The sequence below is a fragment of the Corvus hawaiiensis genome, chromosome 24 (genome assembly GCF_020740725.1).
Source record: "Corvus hawaiiensis isolate bCorHaw1 chromosome 24, bCorHaw1.pri.cur, whole genome shotgun sequence".
NCBI classification, from domain to species: domain Eukaryota; kingdom Metazoa; phylum Chordata; class Aves; order Passeriformes; family Corvidae; genus Corvus; species Corvus hawaiiensis.
This window is the reverse complement of record NC_063236.1, coordinates 8322571-8345788: the sequence shown is the minus strand read 5'-3', so window position 1 is coordinate 8345788 and position 23218 is coordinate 8322571. Positions and strand designations below refer to the sequence as shown.

General features: G+C 54.2%; 1 protein-coding gene across 2 annotated transcripts; it reads right to left on the bottom strand.

Annotated features, from left to right (window-relative positions):
* Nucleotides 1-507: 507 nt before the first annotated feature.
* APOBEC2 (apolipoprotein B mRNA editing enzyme catalytic subunit 2) lies at nucleotides 508-16056 on the bottom strand. Of its 2 annotated transcripts, XM_048328417.1 has the most exons (6): nucleotides 15961-16056; nucleotides 14415-14623; nucleotides 13637-13775; nucleotides 5308-5465; nucleotides 1420-1967; nucleotides 508-1034 (listed from the first exon to the last, which is right to left on the bottom strand). In XM_048328417.1, exons 2-5 carry the CDS (start codon nucleotides 14585-14587, stop codon nucleotides 1427-1429), a joined length of 1011 nt encoding a protein of 336 aa, XP_048184374.1. In that variant the 5' UTR covers nucleotides 14588-14623; nucleotides 15961-16056; the 3' UTR covers nucleotides 508-1034; nucleotides 1420-1426. The 2 variants fall into 2 exon arrangements, with proteins under 2 accessions (XP_048184374.1, XP_048184372.1); XM_048328415.1 differs by lacking the exons at nucleotides 13637-13775; nucleotides 14415-14623; nucleotides 15961-16056 and adding an exon at nucleotides 5563-5666.
* Between the last annotated feature and the right edge of the window lie 7162 nt (nucleotides 16057-23218).

Below are 23218 nucleotides of genomic sequence, written 5' to 3'. Positions count from 1 at the left end.
GTAGCATGACAGGGTTGCTGATGGGATTTCCTTAGGCAGGGACTGGGTTAGTCGGTTCTGGGGGGTTTTTTGCTGCTGCAAATCCTGTTTGTGTCTTTAGGATCTCCCTATTCTTACTCTCCCTGTTCCTTGCCCATATTTTGTAAACCTGTTTGGTGGGGAATTGCTGTAGCTGGGAAAAATAACCTTGGACAAAGAGAAATTTGGAGCAATGAGCTGATCCAGAACAGGCACTGAGGCTGCTCATGGATTCAGTCCTTCCTCTTAGTTGTGTCTGGGTTTTAGTTCTGGTTCCTTGCTGGTGGCGTCCCCTGAGCTTTGTTTTACATGGACAATGATCCTGGTCTCTAACACTTGTATGTACTCTGGAAATTGTTTTGGCATTTAATTCTCCCTTCCCAGCTACAAAATATTCCCTGTGTGGCTGTCCCGGGATGTCCTTGAACTCGGACATGCCAGGTTCAATTTAGGACTTCTTGCAAGTAGAGAAGAAGGAATAAACAGTGCTTTGGCTTTTGCAGTGGCTTCCCATTTTATTTCACTTTGCTTTTATATCCCAAACATCATTGTTTGATAATAAGTTCTTGGGCTCCATCATGATTTGGAAGAGAGCTGTTGGCCCTGAATTAAATCACAGCTCTGATTATTGAAGAGAACAGAGGGAGAAAATTTCTTTTTCACCTTAAATCCTTTTCTTTTCCCCTTTCTAATGCATTTATCTAACCAGCAGCTTTGTTCTAAGGTCTTTTGCCATGAAATATTCCCAGAATGTGATCCCACAGCCTGCCTGTGGGTCACTGCCATCCCTTTCACCACAGCACGGGTTTGGTTGGGGCAGGGAGGGGGAGGAACAAAATACACCCAAAAAAATCCCAAACACCAGAGCTCTGTGTCGTGTGTGTGTGTGTTCGGAGTCCCACAGGGCCTTGTCTTCCAGAGGCTGGCTCTCCATCCTGCTGGAATCAAAGCTTTGGGAAGCAGGACTGTCCCTGGTGTCCAGGTCTGTCACATCTCTTCATGGATCCTTCCTGATCCTAGGGAGGGAAAAAGAGACACGTCCTAGAGACTCTGAGGTGACTCTTCAGGACCCCACAGAAAAGGGAATTCTGCAACAACTGGGATTTCCTTTAGTGGTGTTTCTTTAGGGTTAGACTTGGGGGTGTGAGTAAAATCCCCTTTGCTCTCCATTCCTCTCCCTGTTGCGCTGAATATCATCCATGTGGAGAACAGGGAGGTGTTCTGGTGGCCCTGGAACCTTTTTCATTCTTTGTTCCTGGAGGAGAAAACTGAAAAGCAATAAATCCCTTGGGAATCTGCAACGGGGGAGCCCCTGGAAGGGGAAAGTGACAGTAAGAGAAATCAGAACCCAAATTAAAGAGAGGAGAGTTAACGAGTGCCCCCCTGGGAACCCTCGCTCACCTGAGCCTCAGTGCAAGATCTCAGCCAGCTTCTCCTCGTAGTACTGGAAATTCTCCTGAATATCCTCCCAGGGCACGAAGGACTTGGCCTCCTCCCCTTCCTCCTGCTCCACAAAGTTCTTCCAGACATACTCAAAGTCTTGAGGCTTCATAATCCTCAGCTTGCAGCCGGCCTCCTTCATGCTCCTGAGAGCCGCCTGCATCTCGGGCTCTTCCCACATGAAGAGCCGGCCCACCATGATGGTGAGGCGCAGCCCCTTGTCCTTGCGCAGGGCCTCGCAGATCCTCTCGGCGCAGGTGACGCAGGGGCTGGAGGACACGTACCAGGTGACATCGTGGCGGGCACCCGCCTGGCACGTGGGCAGGATGGTGTTGAAAAAGGCCATCTCGGCGTGGGCGGCCGCGTGCTCGTCCTCCAGGTACCCCCGGCACGTCGCCGACTCCTTGCCCTGCGTCTCCACCACGTAGCACAGGAAGGTTTTGTTCCTGCCCGAGCTGTACTCCACATTCCTGAACTGGAATTTGAAGAAGATGGCTGGGAGGCGTTCCCTGAGGAGAGGAGAGGAGAGAGGGGGCTCAGAGGCAGATTTAGGCAAGGGTCACACCAGTGGGTCACCCCTGTGGGTCACCCCGGTGTGGGACCATGGACAAATCACTGCATCCCCCCTGATTTCTCTGTGTTCAAAGGTTTAGGTTGTAAAATATCCAGGATCAAATCCGACTTTGCTGTGAAAAGGTGGATTTCCTGTTGGAGTCCCTACTGATAAACTTCATCTACTCTTTTAATTTATTGTCCAGCTCTTTCCTTCTGTGGCTCCGGATAAGTGAGGAGAGATCACCTTGTGATGGAACATCTCACAGGATGGCTCTGGAGACAGGGGAAGGGAGTGGGATGGAAAAGAGTAGGAAAAAATGCACGTGCTTCCAAGAATAGTGCTTTCCTACTTTGTATCCTGTGGCTCTTTGGGTAATGATTCTTTAATTAATGATTTTTTGAAGGGCAGACATGAGACACCCATTCCAGAGCCATGTCTGCAATGAGTTGTTTCACAATAACATCAGGTTTTTAAATATATCAGAGGCACAGGGAGTTTCATCCCTGATTTAACTCTCTGACAGCAAAGGGGTCACAGCAGTGAGGAGGTTGGCTCTGGGTTTTGATGGAACAGCTGAAGCAGCAGCAACCTGCTCCAGGATGGATTGACTCAGGATGGATTGACTGGGAGCTGGATTTAGCCAGCCCTTCCAGATGGATTTTATTGCTTATCTCGGCGTGTGCCTGAGCTTAGCTGGGATGTTCACCTCCATCTCTGCTCCCAGCAATACGGAATCTGCATTAGTTCAATTAATAACGTTCCAATCAGGAATATAAACCACACTCAGGCAGCTCATTCCAAAGCCTGGCAACCCTTTCCATGAAGAAATTCCCCCTGATGTCCGACCTGAACCTCCCCTGGCACAGTTTGAGGCTGTTTCCCCTCATCCTGGTGTCTGGGAGAAGAGGCTGATCCCCACCTGGCTTCAACCTCCTGTCAGGGGGTTGTGGAGAGTGAAAATGTGTATGGAAATCATTTAAAAGCTGTTCACAGGCACTGAGTTCCCACATTATTCTCAATATAAACCCCTGCTCTGACACCAGGCTGGGGTGAAACAGCTCACCTGAGGATAGGAAAGGTCAAAATTGAAACCTTCCTCCTCCAACTGCTCTGAAAAGCATCATTAAATGGCTTTTTTTCAGCGATTTCTAAATGCTCCAACCTAATTTATCAAAGTTTTCCCTGGGTAGCAAAGTGTTAGATCACACTGAGACCAAAAAAAGTGGAAAATTTGAGGCAGAATCCTCAGTCTGGGATTGAAGTTGCTGAAACCAGGTGGGCTGGAGGAAAGAGCAGCTGCCCAGTGTGACCCTGGCACTGTCAGACAGAAGGGAAGCAAAACTTCTAATGAGGGAATTAAAATGTGGATTATTGGAGAGAGTAACAAGGCCCAAGGAATTACTCCTACAAGGAGCCTCATTTACACCTGGGGAAAGTGGAAATAAATATGTCAGGAAATGTCCCCAGATTGGGATTACAGGCATCCAGCTCTGTGTTCAGCCAAAAAAGAAATGGGATAATATTCTTAAAGAGAGTAATTGGCTTCCCAGAGTTTCCTGGAAGCCAGACTCCTCCTGGAGCTATAAGCAGCAGAGTGAGAACTTGGCTGGCAGTCCTGAGATGCCCCTAATCCGAGGGCTAAAGCTGAAATGCAACATAATTGGGTTTAAGTGCTTCTTCCCTGGCTGCAGCTGTGTTTCCTCAGCACTCACACAACTGCCTTGATTGGCTGGGAATTTGTAAATCATTGGAAAAATCCACGTGGTGATCCCAGGCCAAGGCCTGGCCTGAACTCTCAGTGTGCTTCTTAAAATGAAAGTAAAAAAACCCCTGGGGTTTTAGGACCTCTTTTGGGGTCCTTTAGGATTTCTGCTTTGCTTCCTCACTCTGCCCTTTCCAGGATGGAAAATCCTGTCAAATCCTGGGATACCCATGGCATTCCAACAAAGGATTTAATTGCAGGATGGTGCTGAGGAAGTGTTTCGGCCGTAGTGAGCGCAGGGCCTTGGGTTTAGCAGGGAAGTTTGGACATCCTGCTCAGTCCCTCAGCATTTCTAACTGCAGGTTGAATGTTCCAAGGCTGGAAAACCCAATTTCCTCTTTAAAATTCATTTTAGGACATGTCTGAAGTGTTCAGAACTTTTCCCAGTGGTTTATATCCACAACTGTTGATGCCTTAGCTCCATTCCTAGCAGAGGGATGTTCTTTCCTTAAAAGCCACAGCTAATCACTGTTATTTCTATGGTTGTATGTGGCAGAGACCATCCCAAGAAGGGATTTTTTTTTCACAGCAGTCACATTTTGAGAAGAAAATGGAGATTTTTCCACTCCTGGGCAGGAATGGAACCCAATTTTGTGACAGAGGTGCTGTCCTGCCTCACTCAACCTGGTCAGAACAAGCAGCCAAATTTCACCTGCAGAATCCTTCCTGCCAGAGCCCATGGCACAGGCACAGGGATTCCAGGGGATATTTTGGAGGTCTGAGCTTTACTTTTAAGCAGCTGGAAGAAATCCTGGGTTTGGTTTATTTGCTGGGACACTCCTTTGGTGACTGATAAGGGGAATGTGAGGGGAGAAGGACTCATCCTGCTGCTCCTCTGGGGAACATTTGGGAACGCTTGGAGGGAGCAAACACTGAGGGCTTTTCCTACTTGCAGCTGTCAGTTATGGCTGAGAGTTCAGCTTCCACCAGCTCCCTGTGATATCCTGCTTTTCCAAAGACCAGGCTCCCTGCTGCCTGCTGCCTTCAAAACTGCCTCTTGTTTTGGAGCCTTTCTGCTAGCTGGGCTTTTTGGTTCCTTTAGGAAAGTCGGGTTCCAGCTGTGGCTGTGGAGCTCTTGAAAATAGGAACCTTTAGGTCTCTTGAAAAATCTGACCCTCAGGCCCATCAAGCCAAGCAGCCATAGGGTGATTTTCCTGATCAAGGTGTGTTTTTCCTGATCCACAGGTGGAGAAACTCTCAGACAAGAGCCATTGATCACAGCAAGAAATCAATACCGAGCTCTCATTAAAGCCAACACCTCCGTCCCCATCCCACCAGCAGGGCTGGGAGGGAGCCAGCGCTGCAGAAACAGAGCTGTTCCTATAAAACAAGTGGATTTCTGTGCCTGCCTGGTGGGAGTCCATCCTCTAAAAGTCAGCAAAACTTAGAACAGAACCCCACACGAATCCAAACCATTTCAGGCTCTTCAGAAACGCACCACCAGAAGATGCTGCTTGTGTTGCCCCACATAAAAGCTGAGGCAGAGCTCTCTGAACACCCCCAATTCTATATTTAAATCCCTATCTCTTACCCTGTCACAATCTCAAAGGGTGGCAGGTCCTCCCTCTTCACCTTCTTCTTCTTCCCCTCTCCCTCCTCGGCGTTGTCGGGTTCCCCGTTCTGGGCATTGCTGGGCTCCTCCTGCTTCTCTGCCATCTTCCTCAGGACACTGGGACCGAGCCGTGGCCACTGGGAGAGAGAAAGAGCAATTTCTGAGAGCTCTGGGAGCTGAGGGAGGAGGGAAAACAGGGCTGGGAGTTCCTGCCCCAGGCACAGTTGTCAGGACCTAAATATGGAACAAAGCGGCAGCGGCAGGGGCTGGACGGGGTTGGGTGACCCAGGGCTCTCAGGTGTCACCTCCTTCCCTTGCTCTCTCCAGCTCCTTTCAGCAGTCCCTCTTGCTCCCCTTTTAATTGCAAACCAAGTGACAACTTCGCAGTGGGCGGGATGAGCCCATAATTTTCCCTGATGGAAAATCCTGGAAGCTCAAGCGTGTATTTATCCCTTGGGGTGACAGACGGCTGGCAAGGGGCACCTCCCTGCTCCTCCAGCCCTCTCCCTCCTCTGCCAGTGGATTCCATCGCTGACCTTGAAGGACCAGCTCAGCCTGGCCTAGCTCAGGCAGGAGGGGAAGGGGTCGTGGCTGTTTTGGTGGAAAATCCCTGGGTTTGGCTGGTTTGGCTTCGTGGATCACCTGGAGCATCCCAGCAGGAGACCCGTGGTTCCTCCCACCCTGCTTATCCAGGACTCTGAGGGGGAAATCTCCTCGTTGGAGCTGTAAATCCAAGCCAGAACCTTGTCCCAAATATTTGAAAGCCCAGGTGGAATTCCCAGTGGGCAGCAGTGCTGCTTCTCCCATTGTTCTGTGTTTTTCCTCCCCATAAATTCTGAGTGTTCCATAAATTCCCAGTTCACTGGGACATATCTGGGCTGGAGGGGTTTTCCCTCTCTTTTGTGTTTCCTTCAGGATTGTATGAAATTATCCCAGCTTCTCACTCTCCATTTCAATCATTTACAGTTTGCATCAATCCCACCTGAGCCAAGCTTAATAAAAACCTGGGTGAGGTTCTCCCAGGGACCAATCCTGGCCATGCCACGGGGCAAAGGAAAAGGGAAAAGTGTGGCAGTGCAGGATTTTGGAATCAGAGCACATTGGAAATCAAAACCTGCAGAACTGTGGGCTCTGCACTTAGCTCAGAACGCACCACCAGCAAACCTGGAGTAAAGATGGAATATTCAGCTGTGTTTGATGGAGTATTCAGTCAGTGTCGGTGGAAAAACTTGCTCTTCGTTTGAGAAGGAGAAGAGGTATTCCATAAAAATCAAATCAGTGGGAATACCTGCTTTGTGATCCTGTTCAATTCAGCTCTCTGGAGCCTTGTGAGGAGGCTGCACCACCACAAAGTGAAATAAATCCACGCCATCGGGCAGGTCATTTATTACCAGAGAAAATGAATAATAAATTATCACGGATAATTAGTTCTGGCTGTTCTTCCCAGCCCCCTTGCCATCACCCTGCCTTGCCGTGCTGGATATCCTTCGGAGCTTTTCCTCGGTGCCACCATGGATGCAGTTTTTGGGGACAGAGCACCCCTTTGAGGAGTTGTTGTTTAGTTGGTGTTGTTTAGGTGACAGAGCTGGCACCTGGAGCTCTGTGGTGACAGCCCAACCAAGGATTTGACTAATTCCAAGACATCCTATCCATGGAACATATATCTTCCACGGTGCAGGGTTTTATTTCTTTTTAAGCCTAAAATACTTTCCTGCAGGGCAGGGGTGGTGTTTTGCCTCCTGCGTGGTGACAACGCTCAAGTTCCACCTCTTCTGGCCGATTGCTGTCACCTCTGACATTTCAGGGGCTGCTTTTGGGGTGGGAATCCTCTCCCAATGACTGACAGCTCATTTCCTCCTAATCCTGATATTTTCAAGCAGCATCTCAGCCCCTCTCCAGTCCCTCTGACCCACTCTGCTTTATTTTTGGAAGCTCTTCATGGCTGAGGTCCCAGCTTTGCTGCAGCTTTAGTCTGGCCCCTCCAGGGGCTGAGCTCTAATCTAATCTGGGGAATGTGGCACCGAGGCTCCCCCTCTCTCCAGCCCTTCCCAGCTGCTTCCCAGCTCCTTCTAGGGCAGCGCTTGGAACAGCCACGATCCTCCCCCCACTGCAGCCAAAAATATAAAAGGGCACCACGGAGCTGCTGTGTTGGAGCTGGGGGTGGGTGAGGGCTCTGGTGGCTGTTTGTGACCCCAAACGTGTCCCCAGGGGCTCACAGAGGGGCCTCCCAGCAGCGCTCAGGGGACCCCAAATCATGCACCTGCCAGCCAGAGTTTGTACTGAGCTTCCCCTGCACCTGTCCCTGTCCCCATTGATTTAATATTTTCTCCAGCTGGCTCTGAATTTGTTCATAAAATCCCAGGATCACCGAGGCTGGAAAATCCCTCCGGGATCATCGAGTCCCTCCTGTGCTCGATCCCCACCCTGAGCACTCAGTGCCACGTCCAGGTGGCACCTCCAGGGATGGGCACTCCAAACCTCCCTGGGCAGCCCTTTCCAACCCTTTCCATGAGGAAATTCCTGCTGCTGTCCACCCTGAGCCTCCCCTGGCCCAGCCTGAGGCTGTTCCCTCTCCTCCTGTCCCTGTTCCCTGCGAGCAGATCCCAAATCCCCCCCGGCTGCCCCCTCCTGTCAGGGAGTTGTGCAGAGCCACAAGGTCCCTCCTGATCCCCCTTTTCTCCAGGTTGAGCCCCTTTCCCAGCTCCCTCAGCCCCTCACAGACAGAGCCCTGCCGGGGGGGTCACAGCTCAGCCACAGGGGACACCCAGGACAGGGCTAAGGGACAGCCTGTGCTGGGAGAAGCTTCCAGGCTTTGCTGGATTTATGGATACTGAGGATCCTTCATCCATCCAAGTCCAGAGCAGCTTCTCCAGTGACTTTAGAGGCACCTCTGAGCACTCTGATGGCTTTTATCTCCTAAACAGGGATCTCTGCTTATCCCTGGGCCTGTGTCCCCTGCAGGTCGTGTGCTGTCCCTCTCCTTGCAGCAGGAATTCCCGGATTTAACCTGCCTGTTCCCTTTCCCCATCTCCCACACCTGCCTGCCACAGGCCGTGCCAGGAAAAGGCCGCTTTTATGGCATTCTGGGGCCGGAGGAACATTTTGGGATAGATGTGAGAGTGAAATAAGAGCCTGGCCGGGTGAGTCATGGCTCAGCCGTGCTCTCCATGCCGAGGGGACAGCTGGTGGCACTAACAAAACATCTCCCTAGAGACATCGTCTGGCAGCCAGCCCCCTCCTGCTTTTTCCAGCTGTAACCACGGGACAAATAAATAAATAAACACTGACAGCTTCCCTTCCTTCCTCCCTCCCTTCAGGGTTCTCACCTGTCCCTCTCCTCCTGCCTCAGCACCACAAAGGTTTCAAGGAAGGGCTGGAAACGCTCCTGTCCCACGAGGTTGAGCTGGGCAGTGCCCAAATCCCGGTGTAAGCTGCTCCAGCTGGGCTGAGCCCCAGCTGAGGGATGCTCTCACCTCTGTACCTGCCTTATCTTCCCAGCCAAACCCTCCCTGGCTCAATCCTCACACCCCTGCACATGAGGAGCCTTGGCAGGCGCCGCTGCCTCCCCAATTAATTCCAAGCCCAACTGGGAGTTAATGACAGCTCCCAGCAGCATGCGAGCTCCTGCCGCCGTTTCCTGGGAGCAGCTCTGGGGGAAAGAGAGCTCCAGCCCTGCTGGAGCTGCTCCGAGCACAGGAATTTTGGTCCTGCAGCACCCAGAGCCGGGGCAGGGCCTGGCAGGGTGGCTGTGTCACCTGCACAGAGGTGCCAAACCCTGGCTGGCGCCTCACTGGGTGCTCTAGCACAGCTCCAGGCTGCGGCAACTCAGGGAAAGCTCCGTCCTGCTGCAGCCAGAGTGCTGGGACAGCTGGGGAATCATGGGGTGAGGGAAGGGGAGGGGAAGGAAAGGAAAGGAGAAAGGAAAGGAAAGGAGAAAGGAAAGGGGAAAGGAAAGGAGAAAGAGAAAGGAAAGGAAAGGGGAAAGGAAAGGAAAAAGGAGAGGAGAGGAGAGGAAAGGAAAGGAAAGGGGAAAGGAAAGGGAAAGGGAAAGGCAGGAGGAGGAGTTGGTTGGCTGTGCACAAATCCTGAGGCTGCAGCATCCAGGGAGCGACCACTGGGCCCGAGGGGCACCCTCAGTTTAATGGGAAATTCCTCCTCCTGGAGAGAGGGGCTGGAGTCTGGAGTGACGGGTGCCACCAGAGAGGCGGCTCCGAGTGCCACCAGCCCTTGGGAGCCACCGGGAGCCCCTCAGGAGTCATGGGGACCACGGCACATCCCTGGGCTGGGACATTGTGCCCTGTCCAAGGGCTGGTCTGCAGTTGGGGCTGGACAAACACGAGCTTGGACGGGGCTTGGAGCAACCTGGGACAGTGGGAGGTGTCCCTGCCACGACAGAGGGTGGGATGGGACGATCCTGAAGTCGCCTTCCATCCCAAACCAATCCAGGATTCTGTGAAACCAAGGCTGGTTTGGGGCTGTGCTGCTCAGTCTGGGCAAGAAACCCTCCAGATGACTTTGAAATGTCATTAAAGTTATTTTCATGCAAGGGGGCTCAGTGTATCTGTTTAAACAGCAAATGCACCAAATGATGCTTTAAATATTAATACAGGAGGGTTTCTCGCTGAATTTAATTTTCCCGATTGATTTCAAGCTGCTCTGGATAGCACAGGGAGGAACATTTGCTATTTTTGCTGCCTGTAAGAAGAGGTAGGAGGCAAAGAAAAGCTCCTGCTGCTCTTACAGGTGGGCAGGGAGGAGGAGGAGAAACTGGAAGGAAAACAAGAACAAGGCAGCCAGTCCCAGCAGCTGGGAAAATGGGGAGGGCAAACGTGGGGGAAAATCTATTAATCTTGATTTCAGATTTTCCTTTGCCTGCAGAAAAAAAAGTGCGAAGAGGAAATAGACCCAATTTATGAAAGCTGATCAAATATGCATTCATCTATTTAATTGGAAATGTTATTAAAGAGTTGCAGGTATGAGCCAGATCGAGAGCCACCAATTTAAATGTGATTTAAATAATTCTCTCCCCTTTCCAAAAGGAGATAAAGGTTCATTTAATCCCTCCTGGCCTCTCTGGATGGCCCTGCTCATCCCTGTTCCCTGAGGACAGGATGGACTGAGCCTAAATCAGCCTTGACTCCCCCAAATCCAATGTGCAGCCAGACCCCGCCTTCATTGGAGGGAGAAATAATTCCCATTTACCTGTCCTTGGGCATGGGAGACACAGGAGCTGTAAATAAGCACAGTGGTAACACAGAAAAGAAAGCCCTGAAGTGTTAAAGGATTTCTTTTTTATTTCTTTTTTTTTTTGTAAAGCAGCTTTTGATGTCTCCAGTGCTGCTGGCAGAGCTTTGTGGGGCTGCTCCTGCTCCCAGCCTCAGCTGCTCCACGGCCTTTTCCTGCAGCTTTTCCTTGGGAGAGCACAGCCCTGGGCTGGCAGCAGCCCTGGGAAAAGGTAGCCTGAGCCAGGGGGAAAAAGAATGGATCAGAATCACCCAATTTTATGAGGAACTACAAATTCCAGCTGCTCTCAGCTCCTGGGGTTCAATTCTCGGTGGTGCTGAGGCCCCAGCTCTGCCTGAGCTGGATCCAGGAACATCCAGCATCTCCCAAAATCCAGCTCGATGTGAGTCAAGGAGGAGCCCAGAGCCAGGAATTGTCCTGCTCACCTCGGGGCTGGGGTGACAGGACAGAGGAGCCCCTCAGGGAGATGTCCCCAAGGGAATGTGGCCCTGCTGTCCCCAAGGAGGGGCCTTGGGCACTTTTGGGGTCCAAACCCGCCTGGGCCATGCACTCCCAACCCGCCCCAGGAATGAATCCACCTGTGGAGCCTTCCCAATCCCCTTCCCTTGATCCTGTGAGCTTTTGGAACCAATACAGCGAGAATAACTGGGATTTATTTCTTTATTCTCCCAAAAATCCCCAATAGCTTCTTTTTATTCAAAGCGAATACAATTTATGTTACAGCCCCAGCAAAGCCCTCCCACCCCCTTTGGGGTACCCCCCACCCCCAATTACAGCCCCAATTACAGCCAGTGCCAGGAAGATGATCCACGTGCCCCTTCTCTTCACATTTCATGCTTTTAGCAATTCAAAATAACATAAATTCTGTCTGGAGACCCCAGAGCTCAGGTTTCTACAAAAGGCCGGGGTAAGGGATGGACAAGGATGAGTCCATGCACCCCTTGTGTCTGATTCCATCCCATTCCTTTGGAATTCCTTGGATTTTAACCTTTCCTGATTAATGACGGAATGGAAATGCTCTGGGATGAGGCACTTGCACTGCACCTGACAGACTTTGTCGGGGCTTTTTGCCAATTAAATAATTAATTACAGCCTTCCAGGCAGTGGGAGCAGCCTCACAAATTTTACAGATTCTCGTGTCTCTGCACTTGAGAAAAAGAACAAAATGAAATGTTTTCTTCAAAGGCACTGGTGTGAGTTTTTCAGTTCTGATGAGGAATGGCACGCTGAGGTGGAAGAGAGGAATTTCCTCTTGGGAGAAGCATTTGCATGCTGCTCACTGCTGCTTTATCCTGGAGCAGGGAGGGGAAGGAGTGGGATGCTCCCCAAACAGGAGGCAAAACCCAATCTCCATCCACCAGCAGAACCAGCCCCATCCCTGCTGGCAGATAAAGAGCTGAAGCACAAACCAGGGGATACAGGAACACGAAGCAACGGCACAACGAGTGAAAAATCGAGAAATTTATTTTAAAAAATGGAGTAATTTCTTTAAAAAATCAAGTAATTAAAAAAACCCCAAGTAATTTCTTTTAAAAATCAAGTAATTGAAAAAAAACCCAAGTAATTTCTTTTAAAAAAATCAAGTAATTTCTTTTTAAAAAAATCAAGTCATTTTTAAAAAATCAAATAATTTCTTTTTAAAAAATCAAGTCATTTCTTTTTAAAAATAAAGAGATTAAAAATAAAATCAAGTTCTTAAAAAATGGGTGTGCAGAGGTGAAGGGCATTTTGGTTTGGTCCCAGCAGAGGAGATGGGATTTGCCACGTGTGTGACCAAGCTCAGCTCTCGGGGGGTGGTGGCAGTGGTGAGGGGTGCCCGGGGTTCCCAGCCTGAATTATGCCAGATCATTTGGCTGCTGGAATTTGACCTGGTGGCTTTAAGGACAGGGAGCAGCTGTAGCCCCCAAACCCGCTGGAGAAAACCCCGTCAGGCTGCCCAGACCCCTTAAAGGAAGGAATGGTGCAAACCTCTCACAGAGCCACGGTGGAGCTGAGAGGAGGAGGAGGAGGAGGAGGGGGAGGAGGCAAGTCCCAAAATGAACCCCCCGAATTCTTACACCTTGGTTCACCTCAGGACAGTTTCGTTGTGCCAAACGCCTCGGTTTAGTCGCTCTTGCCCGGCTTCTGCTCGGGGTTGTCCTTCCAGATGCGGATGGTGAGGCAGGTGGCCATGGCCAGCCAGCCCAGGTAGGGCAGCAGCAGCAGCGCTGCCACCGAGTTGATGCGGTACCAGGAGCACGCGGTGCCTATGGCCAGCCCGTCCAGGAGCAGGATATCGATCAGGGCCTGCGGCAGAGAGAACACGGTGATTGCAGGCTCGGGAGAGCGGCACAGCCCCGCCCGGCACCGCCAAAATATCCCGGGCCAGGTTGTGGGGAGGTGGGACAGGGATGGGGGTGTTCGCGCTGGGGCGATCCCAAACCCCAGGACATCGTCCCTGGGCTCCAATCAGAGGGATCTGAGTGTGTCACACCGGGGGCTGAGACTAATTAATGTGCTCTTCTCTGCTCATTATCGAGTCCCGCAGATTAACACCCTGGTCACGGCGCGCGTCCCCTTTGCTGACGACAGAACCCGCTCCTGGTGGTGGCCGTGGCCACTGAACCAACTTTCCAATGCCACCTTTCACCCCCAGAGTGGCAACATCCTGGTGGAAACGCAAATCCCCATCTGTGCCCCTGTCACTTCAGGCTCTGGCACCTGAGGCAGTGCCTGGTGGCCCAGCCCGGGTGTGGCAGTGCCCCAGCCCCGCCCTGGCTGTGCCCGATAAGCCCCCGGCAGCTGCTCCCCGCCGGGGATGCCGACAGTGCTGTTGTCGCTCAGGGTGTGACCCCCCAAAGGACTTTATCTCCCAGCCCGGACCCTTAACTGGGGGGTGCAGCCCTGGCGCTGCCCGGCCCCATCTCCCACCTGGCTATCAGAGCGGCCCGAGGCTGGAGGGGGCTGATACCATTGTCCGGGGGCACGGGCAGCTGGAGCTGGGCTAAAGCTCCCTGTACGGTCACATAATTCTCCTCAGCACCGCTCCAAAGCACCCCAAACCCGGCTGAAAAGCCCCAGTTACCATGTTCAGGTTGCGGGCACCAAAGAACAAGGGGGGCCATGCCCAGTTCAGCGCCAGCTGAGCCCCGTAGAGCCCCAGGGGGACGATGGCCTTGCTGCTGCAGCCACCCAGGTCGTTCCACACCAGGTAGGAGGCGTAGCTGTGAGGAGGGACACTCGTTAGTGCCCGCAGCCACCCTTGGGAGGGCCAGAGGAGCGTTTTCCCCGCCGGGGGTTTGCAGGAGAGCTGTGTTTGCACAGCAGCATCCACGTCAGGCACTGAGCTGCTCTCTGGGAGCAGGGACAGGACCCAGGGAACAGCTCAGGGGAGGTTTAGGTTGGGTATCAGGGAAAGGTTCTTCCCCCAGAGGGTGCTGGGCACTGCCCAGGCTCCCCAGGGAATGGGCACGGCCCCGAGGCTGCCAGAGCTCCAGGAGCGTTTGGACAGCGCTGCCAGGGATGCCCAGGGTGGGATTTTGGGGTGTCTGTGCAGGGCCTGGAGTTGGACTGGATGATGCCCTTCCAGCTCGGGCTATTCCATGGTTTCGTTCTATGATTCCATGTCCCTCGCTCCTCCCAAACCTCCCCTGCCCCACACCTGAGTGGATCCTGTCCCCTGCCCAGTGCCATGGCTGGTTGTGGCACCTCCCCCAAGCTGTGCCTCCGCTAGCGCAGTGCCAGGCTCACACCTGACATTCCCTGCTGGTCCAGGATACCCCAAACCCCCGGGCAGAGCCTGGCAGGGCTGCTGTGGCTGTGCCAGGGGCAGCAGGACGGGAGGCAGCGGTCTCAGCACTCACCCCATGCCCGTGTACAGCACGGTCCAGGCCACAGGGAACACTCTGCGGGATGGGCACCAGGAAGGCTTTTTCAGCTTCTCGTACCACGCTGGGATTTCCTTCCGGTTGAGGAACCAGCCAAGGAAACCTCCGACGTGGGGCAGGACGGTGAAGCCCACGGTGTAAGCCCACATCCTCCCTCAGGGGCTCAACGTCTCCTTTTTCCGGCTCTAAGTTAAAAACAAAATCCCAGCATCACTTTTAAAGGACATTTTTTTCCCTACTTCCATCCTCTAATTCCGTGTTCCACTTCAGCCCCCAAGGCAGATGGACAGGATTTAATGTGTTTAGTCCCCTCTGCCCCTCTCTGAAATGGGGATTATTCCAGTCTGGGACATTTTCCCCCCTGATTTTCCCACTCTTTCACAGCTCCCTGCAATATTCCTGCGAGGTGGGAGGACTGTGAGCAGACAGGGCTGCAGGGGCTGTCCCCATCCCTGCTCCCGAGACTGGCAGGCTCTGAGGCGCCTCCTGGAGCTGCTCCCCCTCCTCTGCTGCCCTCAGGATGAAAACCCAAACTCCGTTCAGACTTGCCCATGATTTTTCACCGTGGATTTCTATTTTAATTTCTCTTTTGAAAGAGGTCTATGAAAGAAAAATCATTCCAGCGGCTTGAAGTGCTCCAGGAGCCCACAGCAGAGGGGACTCCCACCTGTGCAAGGGGTGAGCTGAGGCTCAGGGGGAGTTTCTGGATTTGCTCACGGGCTGCCTCTAGGATAAAACCAAGGGAAAATTGCTTTAACAATAAAAACATTCCCACCCAACGCAGGGTAACACCAGGACACATCCAGAATTCAGTGCTTGTCCCCTATCTTCCCCTGCAGAGCTCCGAACCTGCCACTCTTCCGTCCTCCCCAAAACCCCCTTCCCTCCGGATCCATCCCGGAATCAAACCCCAATTAACATTCGTCAGGGCTGCCACACAGGGGCCGCCAGGAGCGCAGTTCTGTGCTGTCAGCACGAGCACAAAATGCACCTGGGAAGGTTTGGGATTTAGGAATGCAAGAGGAGCACGGAGCAGTCCCTGAGCCAGGGAAATGTCCCGGAGCCCGGAGCACTGCTCAGGAAAACAGGGAGTAGAGGATAGGACTGACCTGAACAGGCTCTGGGTGGGATTTCAGTTCGCAGTTAACACCCGGCTGCACCCTCAGCTAATTGTTCTTGTTGTTAGCACACCACAACGTGTTTGGGAATGCGGTGGGAGCCGACTCCCACCTCACCGAGGAACAAACACCCCAGGCACCAACCAATTCCTTCATCTGACAATTTATGGCACTCTTAATTAGCCACAGAACCAGGAAACGACTGAAAACGGAGACAAATCCCAGCTCAGTCCTGCTTTAAATGTGACCCAGCCCCGCCGAGTTCTGCTTCCCACACACACCGCAGGAACGGAATATGGGAAAAGCGGATTTCCCCCAATTCCTTTGCAGCTGCAGAGGTGAAGGAGGGTTGAAAAACTTTCTTTTGCCTCGCAGTGCCGTCCCTGGAGCTGCCTGAGCCTTACCTGGGTCAGTGCCTCGCTCTGCCTGGCCGAGGGAAGGGCTTGGACATCCAGGACCGGCCCGTCCCCGCCGCCGGCGATCCCCGTGTGCCGCGGTTGGCAGCGGGGTTTTACCCAAATAGCCCCAAACTGGGCGGTGGGGTGGGGCTGGATCAGATTAAACCGGGGAGCTCCCACTGGGGACAATCACCGGGAGTTTGGGGTGCTGGAACCCGTCAAGGGCACGGTGGCTTTGGGGCTGGCACCGCCGGGATGGACCCAGATCCACACCTCGGGTCACATCCCAGAGCGTGTCCCTGGTGTGGGCACGGGACAGGAGCTGCTGTGCTGTTCGGTGTCCCTGTCACACTCAGGGAGTGTCCCTGTCACACTCGTTCGGTGTCCCTGTCACACTCAGGGGGTGTCCCTGCCTGGCACCCTCTTTGGGTGTCACTGTCACATTTACAGGGTGGCCCTGCCGCACTCACGGGTGTCCCTGGCATATTCATGGAGTGTCCCTGTCACATTCACAGGGCACCCCTGCCACACTCAGAGGTGTCCCATTTGCAAGTACACGGTGTCCCTGTCACACTCAGGGGCTGTCCCTGAGTTCACCCATGTTCATGGGCTGTCCCTGACACACTCACAGGGTGCCCCTGCCACAGTCAGAGATGTCCCTGCCACACTCATGGGCTGTTCCTGCCACATTCATGGTGTGTCCCTGTCATACTCATGGGCTGTCCCTGCCACGTTTGTGGGATGTCACTGTCGCACTCATGGGGTGTCCCTGCCACATTCAGGGCTGTCCCTTCTGCATGTAAAGGGTGTCCCTGCCACACTCCTGGGGTGTCACTGCCACATTCACAGGGTGTCCCTGTCACACTCCTGGCCTGTCCCGCCCCTGCCGTGCCCCAGGCGCTCATTAACACCCCATTAATTAACCAGGTGCTTCCCGGGGCCATCTGTGTGCGGCCCTGTGGCCGGAATTCCCTGGCGGGTAAAACGAAGATGTTCGGGCGTGTGAAATGGCAGAGGGAAAAGCCAGGAATCAATTTCCATCAGGGAGCTCTCTGCCAGGGCCAGGAGAATGAAACGCTAATTCCCAGCAGTTCTGGGTCATTACCTGGATTTCATGGTGGTAGGAGTGGGGCTGGCTCCTCACACGCTGGGATTTTGCTGCTGCAACAGGAACCAGGAAAATCTCCTCTTTTAGCGGGCTCCCAAGGAAATTATTTTTTTTGTGGGAAGAGAAAGAAAGGGGGAAAAAATGCTGTAAAAAGCCAGGTTTTCAGCCAGCCTGAATCCTGCCCTGCCATGGGCTGGTCCAGTGGCATTCCCACTTCCAGTGACAGATGCAGTGCTCGTTAATCACAGCCCCACCACCTGCATCTCCTCCCGGAGCCTGTTGCTATTTGCGACTGGAAATTTGTGTCATGGAATGATGCAGCTCCCAGAAGAGCCCAAATGGTTTCCGTCGGAGTCAGGTCCTGCTGTGCTGCAGAGCTCAGCCCCTGCTGCCTCCACCAGCCCCTGGCAGCTCTGGCAAAAAGCACAAAATTGGACAATTTTCAGCTGGAGATTTTCCTCCCCCTGGGTACGAGCCCAGTCCCACGTTACTGGATGACTTGGTAGGAATGTGCCCAGGCTGGTTTGGAATTTAATGTGCTGGAAGAATGAGGAGCTGAGGGTCAAATCCCAAGGATCTGGTGAATCTGGGATGCTGGGAATGCTGCTGGTGATGGGGGAATAGAAAATGGGAAGAGGAAAAAATAACAGGGGCAATTCCAGGCCTTCAAATTGTGTCTTTGCTGAACTTTAGGGCAAAGAAAGGGATCAGAGAGTCACAGAATGGTTTGGGTGGGAAGGGACCTTAAGGACCACCCAGTGCCACCCCTGCCATGGGCAGGGACACCTTCCACTATCGCAGGCTGCTCCAAGCCCCGTCCAGCCTGGCCTTGGACACTGCCAGGGATCCAGGGGCAGCCACAGCTTCTCTGGGCACCCTGTGCCAGGGCCTGCCCACCCTCCCAGGGAACAACTCCTTCCTGATTTATTCACATGAAGACCTGAGGTGCACGGGAAAATGGGAGGAGATTTGCCCCTGGTGGCTGCCAGCGGGCTCCCATTCCCTCCTGGGCACGAGAATGTTGGACCTGGCTGGCCTGGAGCCAGGAAGAGCCTCTCTTGCAGTGTTTACTCGGTGGCGATGAAGCTGAAATTTGGCAGGAGACAGCGAGAGGGAGGCAGAAAGAGCAGGATCGGATTTGGGAAGAGCCTTTGGTGGCAGCAGCAGTGCTGGATTTACCTGTGGCACGAATCCATGCACACGGGATGAATCCATCCCAGGGGACGTGTGTGGCGCCCCTGGGCTCCCTCCTGCTCTGGGCACGTGCTGGAGCAGGGAACAACCCTGGGAATGCTCTGGAAAGGCTCCTCCAGCACAGCCCTGCCTCTCCCCTTGCTCCCATGGATTTAAACCTCGATACCTCTGCGTTGGATCATTTGTCAGTAACCCAGGCTGAGCTAAGGCTGCTCTGCAGCGGAACCACGTCCATCCCACGGCTCGGGAAAGAGCAGGATCGGGTTTGGGAACTCCTTGGTGGCACCAGCAGTGCTGGATCCATTTACCTGTGGCACGAATCCATGCACAGACTCCCCCAGGGACGAGTGTGGTGCCCTCGGGCTCCCTCCTGCTCTGGGCACGTGCTGGAGCAGGGAACAACCCTGGGAATGCTCTGGAAAGGCTCCTCCAGCACAGCCCTGCCTCTCCCCTGCTCCAACAGATTTACACCTCGATATCTCTGCTTTGCCTCATTTCACAGCAACCCAGGCTGAGCTGAGGCCGCTCTGCAGCGGAACCACGTCCATCCCATGGCTCGAGACAGTCCGGATTTGGGAGCCCCGGCTCTGCCGCATCCCTGCAGAGTGTGGCACACGCAGAGCTCGGTTACACAACGCTGTTTGTTTTCCTCTCCTTAGCAACCCCCGCACGTTGTCCTCGGAGGTGCTCGCTCCGTGCAAGATTAATTGCTCAAATAGAAAGGCCCCGTTAACCTGAATATATTATTGAAAAGCAGCATATTTCAATCTGCCCTAGATTTGAAAATAGAGATGCCGGGTCAGCTGTTGGCATAAATCTGCAGAGCTCCTGGAAGCCGGCGGAGCTTCCCTGATTTACATCGGCAATAAAGGCGGCCTGGATCGGCTGCCAGGATGGGGACTCGCCTGGCTGCCGCCAAGGACGTGGCAGGGGACAGGCAGGACCCTCGTGGCCATCCCTGGGACCTGCCAGCCCTGACACTGTGGCACAAAACATTTCCTTGTGCTGAACTGAAAAAAAAAACCAAACCCAAAGCACCACCCTACTTTTATCTTTAATTTAAAAAAAACCCCCACATTTGTATGGTTTTTTTGGTGATGCTGCCATGAAAATCCTGGATCATATGAAGGGATACAGGAATTTCCAGCTGGTCAATTGGGGTTTTTCCATGTGGGCTGAGGTGGGCTGGAGCCCCCAGCCCCTCAGACTGGATGTGGAATGAGCAGGGAGCTGGATTTCCACCTTCTCCCTACTAGAGGGAATTTTTTTAACGGGTTGGTTTGGGGATGAAAGCCCAGTTTTGAGGAGTTCCGAAGCTCTGCCTGTGGGGTGCACAGGGGGCTGGAAAGGGCTGGAGGAGGCTGGAAGGGAAATGGAAAGGGAGATGGAAAGGGGATGGAAAGGGAGATGGAAGGGGGATGGGAAGGGGGATGGAAAGGGGGATGGAAGGGGGAGATGGAAAAGGGATGGAAAGGGGAGGGAAATGGGATGGAAATGGGATGGAAAGGGGGATGGAAAGGGGGGATGGAAAGCGGATGGAAAGGGGGATGGAAGGGGGAGATGGAAATGGGATGGAAAGGGAGATGGAAGGGGGATGGAAAGGGGAGGGAAAGGGGATGGAAAGGGGGATGGAAGGGGGAGATGGAAGGGGGATGGAAAAGGGATGGAAAGGGGAGGGAAAGGGGATGGAAAGGGGATGGAAAGGGGATGGAGCTGGCTGGAGGGGGCTGGAAGGGGGACAGAAAGGGACAAGAAAGGGGCTGGAGAGGGCAGAAGGGGCTGGAGGGGACAGAAAGGGGCTGGCGGGGCTGGAAGGAGCTGCCCCGTGTGATAACGCCGGGCCGGGGCTCGCCCTTATCTGCCCGCGGGAGCCGCCCCTGTGCAGCCAGAGGAATGGATTCCAGCGGCCCCAGCTCCGCACCTTCCCCCTGCCAGGGGAGCCGAGCCGGGCACAGCCGGGGCGGGCACAGCCGGGGCACAGCCGGGGCACACCCGGGCACCGCCGGCAGCGCCGTCCTGCAGCTTCACAGATCACCGCCGTGAGCTGGGCTCGGTAATTAACCGCGCACCGGCTCGGGCCCAGCCCAGCTCTAACGTGACAGGAAATATTTGGCTCCCCTGACCGGTAATACCTGTTCCTGGGAGCCCCGGGGGGGGCCTGGGGCAGCCAGGACAGGGACAGCCCTGCCAGTCCCCTCCAGCCCCTGCCAGCCTTTTCTAGCCCCTGCCAGCCCCTGCCAGCCTCTGCCAACTCCTTCCAACTCTTTCCAACCCCCTCCAACCCCTTTCAGCCTCTTCCAACCCTCCCCCTCCGGTCCCTTCCAGCGCTTTCCAATTCCTTCCAACCTCTGCCTCTTTCGGCTCAGGTCTGAACCAGCTGAAGAGCCCGGGGATTTCTCTGTGTCTGGATCTGCCTTTCCCTGTTCTCATGTGCTAAAATCGACTCATTTCTCCTTAAAAAGCCGCCTGGTGTCCTGCGAGGGGGAGCTCTTCATTTCCAGGGTGCAGCCGCAGATTTTTTGCCAGAAGATGCCAAGGAACAGAAGAAGAAGGGGCTGTGAAATATCTTGTGCTGCCCCGGGCGTCACCCGAGCCGGGCAGGGCTCAGCTTTCGGCTTTGATCCCGGCTCTGAGCGTGGATCAGCCCCCGCCAGGCCCGTGTGAATCCCCCCGGGATGGGATCAGCGCAGCGAAATTCCAGGGTCTTTTCCTGGGGACAGGGATGGGCAGGGACCCGGCTGGAGCAGACGGGAGGGGATTTTTGGAGGGAATTCGGGATTGGGAATGACTCGTGCACGAGGCAGCGCTGTGGTTTGGGCTCCTGCAGGGAGGAGAGAAGCGGATTTATCGCTGCTGCTGAGTCAGGGCTGGTTTTAATCGCAGAGGTTTTGCCTTTAGAGCTGATCCATCCCAAGGCAGGGAGAGCTGAGTATTCCCCAGGGTCTGGATGGTGTTGGGAGCGCAGACATGGAACTGCTCGGGATACCTGGATGCATTCCAGCCTGGATCCTGCTCCAGCAGAGCCCAGCTCCGTCCGTGTCACACCGGAACTGTCCTGGAACGAAATCCCCTCCCTCTGCCTGACAGATTTATCTCCAGGGCTTTCTCCTCCTGGATTTGCCCACCGCGATTCCTGGAGGAAAGTCAGGGAATGAAGGATTGAGGAGAAACCTCTGCCAGCTCAGAGAATGAAAAATCCCACTGGCTCAGGGAAGGGGGTTGCTGGAATCTGTTCTCCGAGGGTGCCCCGAAGGTTCTGCTGCTTCCAGAGGGGCTGATCCCAAGTCCTGGACTCATGTTCCCCCCGGGATGGGAGTCCAAGGTCAGCTCCCCGCAGTTCTCCCGGGCCACTGCAGCACATCCCAGGGAGAATCCTGGATATTGGGGGCAGAAATAAAGCATGGGATGGATGGGGACAAACCCTGGGGAGGGAGGGGATCCTGCCGTGGGATCCCAGCCAGGCGTTGAGGATTCCAGGCATGTGCCAATGAGGGAAACGTGCCTGGCAGGGAAGGGTTCTGTTTAAACAAGGCAAATGATAAAACCAGGAGTGTTCTCCCAGCTCCTGCCCACTCCCATTCACTTTGTGACCTGGAAATTACCTAGGAAAAGCTTTATTCCCACAAAACCTGGGTGCTTTGGAGTTTGAAGAAGCTTTGTTCCCGCAAAACTCAGGGGTTTGGGGTTTGAAGAAGTTTTATTCCCACAAAACTCAAGGGATTTGGAGATTAAAAAAGCTTTATTCCCACAAAACTCGAGTATTTTGGGGTTCGAAAAAGCTTTATTCCCACAAAACTTGTGTGTTTTGGTTTGAAAAAGCTTTGTTCCCATAAAAGTCAGGGATTTTGGGGTGTGACCCAGTTTTAGACTCCAACTCCAGCCCTAGATCTACATCGCCACCAGATCCTGGGTTCTGGTTTAGGGTCGATCCCATCGGAATGGCCAAAGGCAAACACTGCACTGATAGTGTGGCCTTAATTATTTTTTTGGTGATTTAATTAGGAGCCAGATCTGGGTTTGGGGCAGGACACAAAGTGGATTAGGGGAGCAGCTGCCTCTTTAATTAGGGCCATTCCTCTTCCCTTTAAGTTCACCCTTTGCTCTCCCAGAGGCCGCGGCAGCTCCAGGCACTGGGAATCCTCCGGAATCCCGAGATCCCAAACTGGCAGAGCTGGGGGAGGTTATTTATAGCTCCGGGGCTGGGGGTAAATATTTATTTGGATTCCGATCCTTAATCTGCTCCTGGCGGATTCTGTGGAAAGCCTGAGCCCCCCGCTCCTCCTGCAGCAATTTCTATCCAGAGCCTCCCTCTCCTCTCCTCTCCTCCCAACACATTCCCAGGGATTAATTCTGCACGGAATGGGCACAGCCTGGGCTCAGCCCCTCTGGCTCCGTCTGGTCCCAACCATCCGGGCAGGAATCCTGCCCTCTGCGTGCCCCTCGGGTTCCACCCGCCTGGCATCCCGAAACCCAAGCCTGGGGACCCCTGGGGTGCTGACACTGCCCTGGGGATGGACAGGATGGGTGTGGGGACACGGGAGGGGACAGCGGAGCCGTGGGGTCATCACGGAGCGGGGACAGCTGGGCTGCCCTGCCTGGGGCCAGCAGAGCCAACCCTGGGGCCAGCAGAGCCACCCCTGAGAACGGCAGAGCCACCCCCGGGGACAGCAGAGCCAACCCCGGGGCCAGCAGAGCCACCCCTGAGGACGGCAGAGCCACCCCCGGGGACAGCAGAGCCACCCCTGAGGACGGCAGAGCCACCCCCGGGGACAGCAGAGCCAACCCTGGGGACAGCAGAGCCAACCCCGGGGCCAGCAGAGCCACCCCTGAGGACAGCAGAGCCACCCCTGAGGCCAGCAGAGCCACCCCTGAGAACGGCAGAGCCACCCCCGGGGACAGCAGAGCCAACCCTGGGGCCAGCAGAGCCACCCCTGAGGACAGCAGAGCCACCCCTGAGGCCAG